This window comes from Apaloderma vittatum, unplaced genomic scaffold, assembly GCF_000703405.1.
Source record: "Apaloderma vittatum isolate BGI_N311 unplaced genomic scaffold, ASM70340v1 scaffold31891, whole genome shotgun sequence".
In the NCBI taxonomy this organism is placed as follows: Eukaryota; Metazoa; Chordata; class Aves; order Trogoniformes; family Trogonidae; genus Apaloderma; species Apaloderma vittatum.
The window spans coordinates 51,065-64,884 of record NW_009699019.1 but is presented as its reverse complement, the minus strand read 5'-3'; the positions used below and the strand labels follow the sequence as shown (position 1 = coordinate 64,884).

General features: G+C 36.7%; 1 protein-coding gene across 1 annotated transcript in view; it reads left to right on the top strand.

Annotated features, from left to right (window-relative positions):
• Window positions 1–341: 341 nt before the first annotated feature.
• DNAH3 (dynein, axonemal, heavy chain 3) overlaps window positions 342–13,820 on the top strand; it is a 50,385-nt gene continuing 36,906 nt past the window's right edge. The window contains exons 1-15 of the mRNA XM_009878226.1: window positions 342–525; window positions 1,612–1,807; window positions 2,541–2,666; window positions 3,357–3,552; window positions 4,898–5,077; window positions 5,433–5,569; window positions 5,724–5,829; window positions 6,358–6,536; window positions 7,877–8,061; window positions 9,370–9,493; window positions 10,105–10,258; window positions 11,853–11,997; window positions 12,279–12,490; window positions 12,814–12,905; window positions 13,226–13,340. Of these exons, the coding sequence (XP_009876528.1) occupies window positions 375–525; window positions 1,612–1,807; window positions 2,541–2,666; window positions 3,357–3,552; window positions 4,898–5,077; window positions 5,433–5,569; window positions 5,724–5,829; window positions 6,358–6,536; window positions 7,877–8,061; window positions 9,370–9,493; window positions 10,105–10,258; window positions 11,853–11,997; window positions 12,279–12,490; window positions 12,814–12,905; window positions 13,226–13,340 (2,298 nt within the window). The 5' untranslated portion in view covers window positions 342–374. The remainder of the gene's footprint in view (window positions 526–1,611; window positions 1,808–2,540; window positions 2,667–3,356; window positions 3,553–4,897; window positions 5,078–5,432; window positions 5,570–5,723; window positions 5,830–6,357; window positions 6,537–7,876; window positions 8,062–9,369; window positions 9,494–10,104; window positions 10,259–11,852; window positions 11,998–12,278; window positions 12,491–12,813; window positions 12,906–13,225; window positions 13,341–13,820) is intronic.

The window sequence follows — 13,820 nt, the reverse complement described above, 5'->3', positions numbered from 1 at the left end:
AATGCGTTTGCAAGTAGAAGTATCTTCCTAAGTTCTTTACTTTTCACATTGATGGCTAATACTTCCTAGGTCAGTAATTTAATACACTGCACGCAATTCTATTCGTATATATGCTTCCATCAAACCAGATGGAAGTATGGTAAAAATGTCAAGCTTTGACAGTGCTTTAAAAGGAACCAAGAGGTATGCAGCCAAAATCCATTGTATTCCATTGTATCCACCTTTCAGTTGTGGAAGAGGTTCGATTGAGAGAAAAGCTAAAAATATTATGTTGTAGTTCATTTTCTGTCAGAAGATTCCTACGACAAGCATAATATTTTTAACATTTTTTTTAGCGGTACTGTTACTACTTATGTAATGGAGTGCAGGAAGACATGCTGGCACCTCAGGATAAGGAAGTAATGAATAAAATTTTAAAGCATATTCCAACTCACATTCTTGCTAACCCAGACCTGGGGAATTTACTTGCAAGTTTAAAAGAAGAGATTAAGACAGACTATTGTATCAGCCTCATGAAAGCCATTGGTAAGACTCAAAATCTCATAGTGATTCAGAGTATGTAGACATTTGTTGCACTTTCAAAGCAGGTCTGCATTCTATTCTTAGCACTTGTGGAGAATTCCTTTGGGGTCAGTAGAACTGCAATAGAAATCTGAGAGAATATAATCTCTGATCGTGGTACATAATATTCTGGTTCCAACAGATATCTATTAACTAAAACCTACATTCCATCACTTAAATATAGTCATTTTCAAGTTCAGTAGCTCCGAGTGCATAGAATGGTTTAGTCCATACTTACGCAATTTCTCATTCCTGATGCAAATCTGAATCACAATCAAAATGCCTAATTATACATCATCTCATCACATGGTATAGGAGGAGTTGATCAAATGATGGTGGGCAAGGAATAATAATTTGTTGCAAAAGAAATTTAATAAGAAATCAGAAAAACTTTGTGACTATAAAGATCATTAAGCACTGCAACAGATTATTTGTTGATGAAGGTGCTTTAATGCTTTGAAGTGCGTGATAGACAAGTATCTCTCAAAAGCGGTCTGTTTGATCCTGTTGTAGGGAGAGAGTAAACTGGGCTCTTTTAGCAGATACTTTCCAGACTAACTTTTTTGTTATTCTGTCATAAGCTGGTCTCATAACTCTAGTGAAGTCAGATGTTACACTGGGATCATGTCATAGGTTCAGAGAATTTCGTTTAAGACATTACAGGATTAAGGGACATGTAGCGGGCCATTGGTCAGAACAGTTAGCACATGGGTTTTGGCACTTAGGAGGTCATATATCAGCCCTTTGAATGTCATATCCTTCCCAGATGCAACAGGTGATTCAGAAGATTTCTGTATTTCACGAACATTTAAGAAGCCTTCTAAAAATCAGCCTTGAAAGGGAGATATTTCCACCCCTGGTTTATGGGTGAGGAATTGAAGCATGAAATAAATGTACGTGTACTGGAAAGATAGAGCCAGTAACTATACAAGTAACTTCTACATGACAACATTTAAGTGTGCAGAATTCTACGACTTCCTAAACTAGGGATGTACTGTGCTTTCATATCCATACCTACAGTCTCGCTGTGATATATATGATTTGTTCTAGTTGATTACATCTTGATGGATCCAGCTGAGAGAGAGAGACTCTTTATCAGAAGTACCCTGAGCCCTTTTCCATGGAGAGTTATCCGTGCACCAGTCCCATGGCACAGCTCTTACAAAGAAGCAAAAAGCTGGAATGAAAGGAATCTAGTGAGAGTGAATCCATTGATGCTCACTTTGCAAGACCTCTGGTTTTCTGAGTAAGATATCTTGATTGTGGCATGGTTAGAGAGTAGATCTGCTGACTTCTCTACATATGCTTTGGAGATCCTGGGGGAGCCAGTAGAGAGAAAGTAGCAACATCTGTTCTGTTTTCTAAAGAATTTTTTTTTCCTGAGTCTGTAAAAGTTTCAACGTAAAATGATTGTTCCTTGCAGACTCTGAATGCAAGGACAGACACATTTTATATGTCCACAGCAAAGAGTGGATGAATTAGTGCTATCAAAAGATCATCCCCTTTGTTAAAAGATGTTATCCTTAAATTAAGGTTCAGTCTCAAGCAAATAGTGATTTTAATTCTCATCTTGGTTCCTGAATTAAGGGTTGCTGAGAGAGGTACTTGTTACTATTAATATGGAATAGAAGCAGTACATGTCATTCTTATGTTCTTGCATGCCTGGGTACAATGAATCTGGGAAAAGGACAATGAATTATTCTGACCATTTTGGCAAAAAAATTAACACAATTTAAAATATAACCAATACAAAATGAATTTTATGAAGCTGTTTATGTTTGTCAGTACCAAAAAAACCCCAAACAGTAGAAGTGCATTTGTTGAACATCTTAGCAATGAAGTGACGTGCATCAATGGAATTATGCTATTAGTGTTTATAAATAGATATGAGACCTTCCTGTCTGTTTTTCATGGCTTTTTTGTTTTGTTTTAAAAACCAGAATTCCATGAAATATCTACTATTTGTTTTACTTTCATAGGTATAGTCATCTAAGATTTGTTCGCACTGAAGAAATGCTTTGTGGGGACCTGCCACTGTTGCCTACGGAATTTGAGGAGCTTGTTCAAAGACACTGTGTGGAAGCTCACAATATTCTTCAAAACACGTCAGTGCGAAGTGTAGTATCAGTAGATAAATAGAGCATTTTAGTCTGGTTTACATGAAACTCCCTTTTTAAAGCAGATGTTAGACTGAGATGACCCTGGTCCTACCTACAAGGCTGCCAAAACAAAGGGGAAAATAGCAGAGAGGGATAAACATCTGGATGCTGAAAGAGTTAATTGAAACTGCAAGAATTGCTTGTATAAGAGCAAAGAGGAATAAACTGTCTAGGAAGAAATGTTTACTGGAAATTAGAAGGTTTCTAACCAAGAGGAGTAGAATCTAGATCTATAAAATGGTGACTAACTTTTTTAGTTATGGAGATGCATCAAATTAAAAAAAAGATTATATGAGGTAGTAGCCCGTGATATAAGGTAGCTTCATTCTGACAAACTCAAGTTTCTCTTCCAAACTCAAGTTTCCCATTTAATGCTAGTAATTTAATATTATCACTAGTTTTTTTCTATTAACTGTAACAATAATTAATATTACTGTTATGATAATAATACTATATTATATAATGGACCCCTTATAACAAGAATCCTTAGTTTGAAAACTCAGGTTTCCTCTAAGTCCTGGGAGGCACAGTTTTGTTTGATGCCCAGTTAACAATTCTCTTCTAGCTCTTTGAATTTTACTTGTTCTTTGGGTGACGAGCTTATAAAAACTTTATCTCTGTATTATTTCCCTGTAGGTGGATCCCAACTTGTGCATACATTTTCCTCGATCAGAAGACGGAATGGCTTCATTTTGCTCCTGAAAACGACCGTGATTCCTCTGAGCGAGTTGAAAGCTATTTTAATTCAGTGGCGACTCTGATGTCATTACAATTACGTGAGATGGTTGTTAACTCTTTAGAAGATCTTCTTGCATTTTTTATGATCCACAAGGTACATGCTGTGGAGTATATCTATAGGTTTGATTGTTACATGGAGATAGTAATTCCTATAGCCATGAAATGTCATGCTTTTGGAAGGCTAAAATAACCCGGATATCTCTTTCTTCCATAAAAAAATAGCTGGATCCTTCAAACAGTTGTGCGTACTCAGTGTGTTGTTTTGATTTTATTTGCATGTTCAGGGACTGCTCACTTGAATAATCATTTTGCAGACCTAGGGTTACAGCTAGCAGTTTAGAGGAGTTTTCCACTTTTTGTCTTGAGTGAGTGTGCAGGTTTGTTTTGGTTTTAGTTTTATTTTTCTTGACCTTAATGAGGCAAAACATTTAGGCACATTTAAGGGTGGCATCCCTGCCCAAAACAGGGAGGTTGGACTAGATGATCTCTAAGGTTCCTTCCAGCCTAGGCCATTCTATGATTCTATGATTCTATGATTCTGAAAGCATGTGAATAATCCCCTTTGAAGTCAAAAGTGTGCAAAGTCATGCCTATAATCCTTTGCAGTGGTAATTTATGTATGAAGGTCCCTGTCTATACCAGGTCAGTGCCTGCTATTGCTTCAAGTAATGCATATCATTCTTATGGTGTAATGCTAATTATTAAAATTTTTACCACTGTTTTGGCTACAATAAAGTTGCCTCTGAGTGAAAGAATCCTTTAAATATCAGATCACCGAGGATCTACCATGATAAGACAAAATGAAACACATTTAAACAGAATAAACACGACAGATCGAATACCGCGTTGCATACAGAGTACACTTACTACAATGTACCGTCAAACCTTACACTAAGCCTTGAGTCTGAGTGATGATGGTGTTGCTGATGGTTGGGATTTTTTTCAAGTTTCTCTGTCTTGTTGGTTGGTTTGGGGTTTTTTTTGGTGTTGTGTTTTTAGAGTTTTTTTTTTAAAAATCATTGTAGCATCTACATTACGAGTCTAGTCATGGATTAGGACTCCATTACTGTAAAGGCAATTTAGGCGAAGGCAACTAAAAAACCCAGGATCATCTTGTATTTGATTCTAGATCTTACTTCTGATGGGCATTATGGATTTTTTTTAGAGCCTTTGTTTCTATAGGGCAATTAGTACATTACTTCTGTTACTTAAGGAAAGATCAAGGCAATTAGGCTTAGATCCAGTTTCTTAATTCCGAGTTCTATAGATTCCTTTAAAATGTTGTGTATTGGAGCTTCAATGTTTTGAATAAAAATCAGGGAAGAAGATTGCGTTGGTGCTGTTTAGCCAAGGTATTTTAGGAAGTTTGAATCTTTTAAAAATTACTATAGTTATCACTGATGTCTTTGGCATGTACAATTTTCATCCTTTTCCCTAAGGATGGAAGTGACTTCACAGAACCTTATCAAGAAATGCAGTTCTTTTTACCTCCGATACTAACAGTCAAACTCACTGTGGAAGAACCCAGGATTGTCTTTGAGCCACCGTTGAAAGAATGTTGGGATTTAATCAGTAATTGCTTCAGGGAGATCCTGCACAGTGCTGAGGAACTTCCAAAGGTACTGGATAAGTTAAAGCTGCATACAAAATAACAATATGAATAAAACCCGTCTGTGATATAAAAAGCTATGAATAGGCAGAAAACTGACAAGCAGAAGATGAAGATGAGACATATATCATGAACTTGTGAACTTTTGTGATTATAGAAAGTAGTGTGGGAATTTTTCAGATTCAAGTTTCATTAAAGAAAAATATGTGTATAACTAGGTGTTAATTATGAATCAGAGCCTTTTCACATTGCAGTGTTTTTACCGAATAACACATTTATTTTGAACTGGTGGGTGAATGGGTAATAGAAGACTTTATTTCCTCTATTTTGTGTGTTATTACAGTATTTGCAATGGTTCCCTTTAGGTAGAAAGATTTCTGTTTCCAGACTTAAAAAGAGATGATCTCACTCTCAGTACAGTGAAACCAGATGAATCGTTGTTTCCAGAGTATGTGAACAAACTTGAAAAGATCTTTGAGAGCAACATTCTTGGCCCACAGAAGTAAGTTTTGGCTGTTACCTCCATTGCCCATCCAAACCCACAGATTCATAACACTACTAGTGTGACTCAAACAGTTGGAGATGGTTTGTTTCTTGTTATAGAGGATCTTCGTGCTGGAATCCTATGGGTTTTTTTGTGATCTTCTGTGTTTAAGGTATTTGAACGTGTACAGGAAATACAGCAATCTTTTGAACAATGATGCACAGCAAGACGTCACTAATTTCCTGACAGAAAGTCATTCTTTAGAAGCTTTAGCAGAGGTAATGTCTAACTGACAGCTGCTCCATGTTCATACAGCAGCTAACACATCGCACTTGACCTCCTAATATGTTGCCTAAAGAACTCAAATTCAAATCACTTGTTTTCCTTGGGAATACTGGGGAAGCTGTCCCCGTTTACATGGACTCTTACCGTAGGGCTACTGTGCATATATAGGAGATTCCTTTATGGCCTTCCTCTATGGGTTTGACTGGGTTTTGGTAGAAGTTCAGTGGACGGCTGCCCAGAGTATTTGGTGAATCTGCAGCTTGCTGGTTTTCTGACTGTCTTGTCCTTAGCCAGCCCTGTCTGTTTTTCTCTCTGCATTCCTGAATTAGTCTGTGGCTAAATACTTCTTTAGGCAACTTGTGGTATTCCTTAGTATGACATCAGCCCTGGAATCTGTGAATAGGAGCTGAGCTCTGGAAAGATTAAAAAAATTGTGGATGAGAACCAATTAGTTGTTGTTTAGCATTTTTCATCTATAGACTTGAAGGAAAAATAACAGATGCATTATTTTCCATTTGTAGAAGACTGACTGCTTAACAGAACTGAAAAAAGAGATTGCTTCCCTGCATGTCACTGTCCCTCTGGCCATGTTCTGTCTGGATGCTGCACAGCTAAATGAGGAACTCTGCAATCGGACCCAAAACCTTAAAGATAGATTAATTGAATTTGTAGTGATGGAAAGCAGAGAGTTAAATAGAAGGTACATGTTAGCATTCATAGTTCTTGCTGTTTACATGTTCTGATGCTGTGTGTCAGTGGATGAGACAACTTGGTGCATCTCCTGGGTTTTCTAGTGCTGGCCAGACATGTGCAAGGACACCAAAATCAGTATTTAAGATTAACAGGAACAGAAATACTTGTAAATAAACATCTAACTGTAGTCTGTATATGATGTACGTAGAGATTAGACTAGAAATATGCCACTGTTCTTTCTAAGATTTGGGTTAATTACTTGCTTCCCCTGCTGGTGTCTGGCTAAAGAAGAACGTTCTGTGCAGCTCTGCGTCTGTCTTGTCCCTGACTCTTGTTTCCCTTTTTCTGTCCCTGACTCTTGTTTCCCTTTTTCTGTCCCTGACTCTTGTTTCCCTTTTTTTTCTTCTTCTCTCCCTGGAAAGTATTGGTCCTGATTTCATATCTTGACAAATATTAAAAAAAAAGGAAGAAAAATAAGGACCTTAAACGTAAAATTTTACTCCAATGTAATGGGAGAATCCTGTTTCTGTGAATTAATAACATCCACACCCCATAAACACCAGTAATCCCAAACAAAAAACTGAACCACCCTGGCAATTAAATAATACTTCCACAGTGAATGGAGAGAGACAATCACTGTAAAGAAATTATTCAACCCACTCATCTCTGAGTGGAAATGAACCCCAGCCTAGAGGGGCCTGTCTGCCTCCCTCCCTTACTGTGGAGGGGATCCAGGCAAGGAGCTTGTGCTAAGCACCCGATGTTTGGAAGCCTTGGCTTGGTTTAAATGAACCTCTGCCTTGGTCACATGCCTGCCATCTGTTATAACTATTTACAGGACAGAACTGGAATCTGGAACAGGCAAATGTACCACTAGGAAGAGGGAAAATGACGGGATTATGTCCGTTCTGTATTTTCTGTTTCCACGTACAATGCAAATAACCTTGATGGTTTAATAATTTTTATAACTTTGTTTCATACCATGCACTTGATTTATTGTTGTGGGATGATTCAGTCTTTCTTACGGCATTCAGACTTTTTTTTCAGGACCAGATTGGTTCTTGAAAAGGTAATTCTAAACCTATAGGAAGGAAACTGTTAATATACTCTTTAACTGTAATTTGGAACCAACCCAGCAATTGTTTTATTATATATCAATCTTGTAAACATAGTAGGACAATATAACCCATTGTACAGAGTTAAATGGCATCCTTTATAAATGCCACTCACTGTGTGTTTTCAATCCGAATGCTTAATTTAGCAAGCAATTTAACAGTCTTGTTTAAAAGAAAAACTTCTCTCTTCACTTATGATCCCAGTAATACGCTTGTTTTCTTTTTATTGTAGAATTTGCAGTGAATATAACTTAATTGCAGAGACAGTCAATGAGGTGCCTCTGAACGCAGAAGAGCTGGTAGAACTTGAGGCATACTTAAAGAAATCCAGTGAAGTTACTGTTTGTAAACTGAGACGGGAGGTCGCTAAAGCAGCGTGCAGACTGGAATTCCTGATGGACTATGCTGATCTTTCTCGTATGTCTCAGTTACTGAATATAAAAGTCTCCATATGAAAATATTTATATGTAGGTATTGGGGTCTACGTGCTTAAATGTTCCATCTTCTAGAAAGCTCCAAAAGAGACAAAAAGGAATTAAAAAAAATTTAGTAGAGGCTAAAATATACCAATGCAGGAAGGAATGGTCAGAGAAATGGCATACAGCAGAGACAGTGCTTTTTTCTGTTTTGGAGAACGCCTTAGGCTTTGTCACATAAATGCCATGTAATCTGGCCACATGATGTTACATCTCTACGCTATTCAACAAAAAAAAACTTCAGTGAAAAAACACTTTAAAAACCATGTCTTGAAGGCTCTATGACAACTTTTGGAAAGTGTGAGAATTTGCATCCCTGCAGTTGAGTATGGAATCAGTGGAGGCCTTCTGTTGTTTTGCTGTTCTTGGTTAATATAAAGGCTGTTCTCCAAGAAGGAAAGAACATCTCTAGAAGTTGCTTTTAGTTTGCCCTTCTATTCAAAGCCAGAACATGCCGTCCACAGATGTATGGCTGTATGTTATTGGCCATACATAAAAACAGAGCAGTTGTATGAATGCATACCCGTTTTAGTGGCAGGATGTTCCTTTCTCCTGAAGCAGAATACACTCTCAGATCAGACAGTGATAGAAATAACTAGGATATGCCACGTTTATTAGAATTTATTTCTCATAACAAGTAGGATGCCCATGGAAGCCAGGGCATTTCTGTTATGTTTTGGACTGGAGTGTTTGCATGTGCAGTATTTCATAATTGCGTATTCTTTGTAGCTGGGTCTATAAGTATGTGTCCCGCAGTTAGTTATAATGAGCTAAGTGCACTGAAAAAATAAACAAATAGGAAGATTGAGGTGTTTGCTTGTTGTAGTTATTATGCTGTAGTTTTTATGAATAATTCAGCATTTATACACTGTGGACTAAAATGCTTTAAACTTTACTTTTATCCACTTTATGTAGGTATATTATATATATTTAGTTAGGAGTGGTCTATGTGTGTAGTTGAACAGAATTGATATTCTGGAATAACTGTTCTTACTGATTTTTCTGTGCCTAGCTAAGGTCTTGTTCAGAGAATTCCACATTTTTAACTTGATTCTACTGTTTCCTGATCAGTTGAACTTGTTTGAGAGAGCAGTTCTCTTTGCAGCTTGAAATTCCAGCAGCTTGAAATATTTTAACTTATTCCTAAATGTAGTTTTAGCTATTTTGCTTACTCTTCACAACAGCCATTCTACTAGATCACTGGCTAAAAGGTATTTTATAAAGATGTCTATATATTTTTTTATATTAGATGATGACATAAAACTGAATAGCACAGTTTTCCAATGGCCTAATCAGATTGAGATCATCTTTGAATATGGTAGAGAACGGTTGCATGACAGGAGGAATCGTGCAGAGATGGCTTTGGTTGAAAGGTATGGTGTTAAGACTTTTTCTTTCATTGGGTATTTGTGAAGAAAATAAGGATCTCATTATCAGTAAAAGGGAGATAATGTCAAAGAAGGAAGATTTGAAAGGCAGCTGAGAACATAAGGAATAAGGCTGGTTTACGGCATTATGGAGACCTCAATGAGGGTGGATTAATGTGTGCTTAAATAAATCTGAAAGGAGGAACAAAGGATGTTGCTAGAATATTTGTAATTTTGTTTTGTTCTATTGCTTAGTACAGAATCACAGAATTGTTCAGGCTGGAAAAGACCTCTGAGATCATTAAGTCCAGCCTAAAATCAAGCCCAGCCTGGAGTACAGCATTACACATAAGTTTGTTTCGTTGTTTTCACTCTTCCTTTATTTTCTCCATGTAGTAAAGCTAGCAAATGTGAGTGAACTAAATCGAGAGGTTTTAAAATGAACCTTGAATTCTAATCCTGTGAACTGCGTAGTATTGAAGTAACTGATTAATGGGTTTCACACTAGTATTGAGATTTGATTTCATTTGACTGTGCCTGTTACGTTTAATGAAATAATTGAAGCTTCAAGAGGGATGAAATAGAACATTGTATTACCTGAGCTGTCTTTACCTTAGGTGTTCTCAGTTTGAGGAAACTCTTGAAGGTTATAATACAGAAGTAGAAAGCTACAAAAAGCGGGATATCATGACCATAGAAGAAATGAAGAAGAATGCTGAGAAATTTAAAGAGTTAAATAAGAATCTAGATAATGCACTAACAGAATATGAGGTTAGTATTTATTAGTCAAGTATGGAGTGGGTTGCAATGTACTGTGTGAGCAAAAATTTGATTCCTGTACCTGTTTTTTTTCAGGCTTCTGGCCAAATATTGCCAAGATAGCTTTCAAATTTCTAAATTCACAGACACTTGGCAAATACCTTCTTGTCCCTGTATGCTGAGTTGTCCCTACTGCTGAGTTGAAAAGCATATTTCGGGGCAAGAAAGTTTAGGAAGACTTTCAAATTGCAATACTGAATTTCAGTGTTTCCAAGCAGTCAACAGTAGCAGGATGCTATCCATGTAAAATGGTTTTTCTGGCAGAGTTGTCAGGAATAGAACGTTAGGCAGGTGGCATTTTTCCTGAACTGTGGTTTATGCTGCTGGAGTTGTGTTTTTAGTGCTTCTGCTCGTCCTCTAATTAAACCTAATGTTTTTCAACTGTTCATGTCATTTGCAGAAGTTGCTTATAGGCGTTAGATATGTGTTGTGTCACAGAAGGGGAACTTTTGGACACTAGAAGGAAACTGAAGACCAAGTCAGGGCTCTCGGTGCTGTGTGGTTCTAGGCTGCATAGGTTATGTCTGAGAGATCTCTCAGGTGTTGTGAGGCCTAATTAATCTTCTAAAGTCACAGTGAGACAATGAGGTATGGAGCCTTAAGGATCAAGTTTTTAATTAAGTCCTACTCAAAAGAGAAAATTGAACCATTTAAATGAGTTTAGGATTAAGATAAATTGCTAGTCCTGCATATCACTTAATCTGATTTAAATTATCTGATATATTTAATTAGTGTGAGTTAACAGGACTAGTACGTTGTTTTAGGTAGATCAGAATAAGTAACTAAGTTATTTAATAAATGATCACAGTAAGGGGTGTATCCACACAATTCAAATGACAATCAACTTAGTGAGTACACGAAGTTAAAAATTATCTTGGAATGTGAATCTTTAGGTTTCTCTGCCTGCGTCTCATACCGAATGATTACAAGTTTTGTGAAAGGCCTGTCAGCATTGGAAAAGCACCGACCTGGAGCTCAGTCTGGATTCTGTGTCTGCCTTTCTGACAGATTTCTCTGTTTCACCTCCCTAACTGTAAAATGAGGAAAGCAATCCTTTTAAAAAGTCTGAAACTTTGCATGTTAATTTATACTCTAAGGTCTCTTGGACAAAGGCAATATCCTACCATGAATAAGCACAGCAATTAATAATCGCTTTTGGTTAGAACTCCCAGATGTTTGTGTAATACAAAAAAAATGATCACAGGTACAAAAAATTCCTAGAAGCCTATGTGACTGAGGAACTTACCTCCAGGTTTCAAAGTGGGCTGATAACTTGTGAGCCTTGGTTTCACTGAATGCCATGGTGCATTATCTATTCCTAAGATAGAAATTTTTAAAATTACTCAAGTAGTAAAAGATAGCAACAATTAAGTAGGGGAGTTTTCAAGAGTGTGGTTACCTTCTTTGCCTAAAATCCACAAGCCTAAACCTACAAATCTGGCTGGCTTTATTACATGTAGAAAAAATATATTACCAATTTAGAAGTTTAAACAACAGTAAGAATTTTTGATGTAAATACTTTTTAAATTTTTTTGTTTCCTTAAAGGCTATTAATAAAGAAGAGGAGTTATTTGGGCGGGAGAAAAGTCAATTTCCTCTGCTGCAAATTATAATGGCAAACAAAGAACGCTTTGAGCAACTTTGGGTAACAGCGTATAATTTCCATACCAAATCGGAGGAATGGATGAATGGTGAGGCTTTGGTGTTCGTTAGATGAGACCTATCATTTTCAGTTACTTAAGTAGAAGCTGAAAGAGTTGATTAATTGTGAGAAAATAATTTTTAAGAAATAAATGCTATTAAGCAATGTAAAATACAGTTGTTGACTTAGATTTTGCATAAAGATAATTTTTTGTAACACAGTAGATTTCCACTTAAAGAAAAACCATTATAACTACCTGTAAATAAACCACCATGGAAATCTCCTTTTGCTGATGTACCTGTTGTGCATTTTTTATACTGTTGTATTCAGAATCTCTCCAGAAGTTGAATGCTGATGAAATTACGGAAGAAGTTGGAAATATGTGGAAGACTATGTACAAGCTCACTAAGAGCTTTCCAGATTTGGCTGGGCCTAGGCACTTAGCAGAAACTGTTAAATACAAGATTGATAAATTTAAACATCATCTTCCTGTCCTGTCAATTGCCTGCAATCGTGGAATGAAGGAGAGACATTGGAAGCAGGTACTTTAAACTCTGCTTTAACTGTGAGTGTATTCCACCACAGAAACGTGACAGTTCAATATACTGTTTCATACATTCCATACTGAGATACAGTAATAGTCCTGTATTTCATGATCAGAAGATCCTTTTTTCTGTCACAGATAGATTCAGTTTTGAAGTGTGTAATGGTATAGGCAGGAGCTTCCTTGAATTAATAATATATGTCATAAAAGCAAATTAAGAGTTTGCATTAATACTTGTTTAGCATTTATATTTTGCTGTTTGAGAAGTCTGTTATAAGCATGACACTTGATAATAGATTTTATGTCTTACTTTATTTTCAGATTAGTGAAATTGTAGGATGGGAGATCCGACCTGATGAAACTACTACTGTTGAAAACATATTGGAATTTCAACTCATAAAATATATTGAACAGTAAGAAGCTTACTCTAGTCTCATTTTTTAGTCAGTCTGTTGTTGTAGCACAAAGGCACCAAAAACCAGAGCCATTGTCCTAAACCACTTAATTTGCACATTCAGAATTTTTTGTCTGTATTGATCGTCAAATTAATATTAATATATCTAACTTGGTGAGCCTGAAAGTGGAAAAATATTCTCAGAAATAAAAGTCTATGATATTATTAAAAAATCATATGAAAGGTAGTCTGATATGCAACTCTACCGACAATTGCTTACTTTTTGCCCTTCAGCTATGGAGCAAAAGCATTTCAAAGACATGTTTCATTTCAATTTAGGCTGGAACCTATTGGAGTAGCTGCAAGTAAGGAGTATTCCTTGGAGAAATCAATAGAGAAAATGAAATCCGAGTGGGTCAACATAGAGTTCAGTCTCGTGAAGTACAGGGATACTGTGAGTAAATAGCAAACTGCTGTATACCTTGTTTGATTCTGAATACTGACTGAGAAATAATAGAAAAGAAATTACTGCTGATTCATTGTGGCATGATGGAAAGAGATATCGTGCCCCAGAGCCTGGGCAAATGTCTCCATTACTATATATCCTTATATTTTGATCTTAGCATCTGCATGACTTGTGATCTCATCCTAACAAATCTGTAAGCCTGAGAGCTTCTCCAGTGTTGTATGGAAAGCTGGGCATGAGTGAAATTTTAACTTGCCTGGAAGAAACAAGAGTCACAGTGCAAAAGATTGTCAGAAGTCACTAGCATCCCTGGCTAGCTTCCCCTTCGTGAAACTCTCTCTTGACCTTTGAAACAGATGCACAGTGGAGATACCATTTCTGATCTTCAAACATGTTGCGTGCTTTCTCAATGCCTTGCTGCTCTCTTATTTCCAACCAGCATAGAGAAGGGGAAAACAGGAAGGTGAA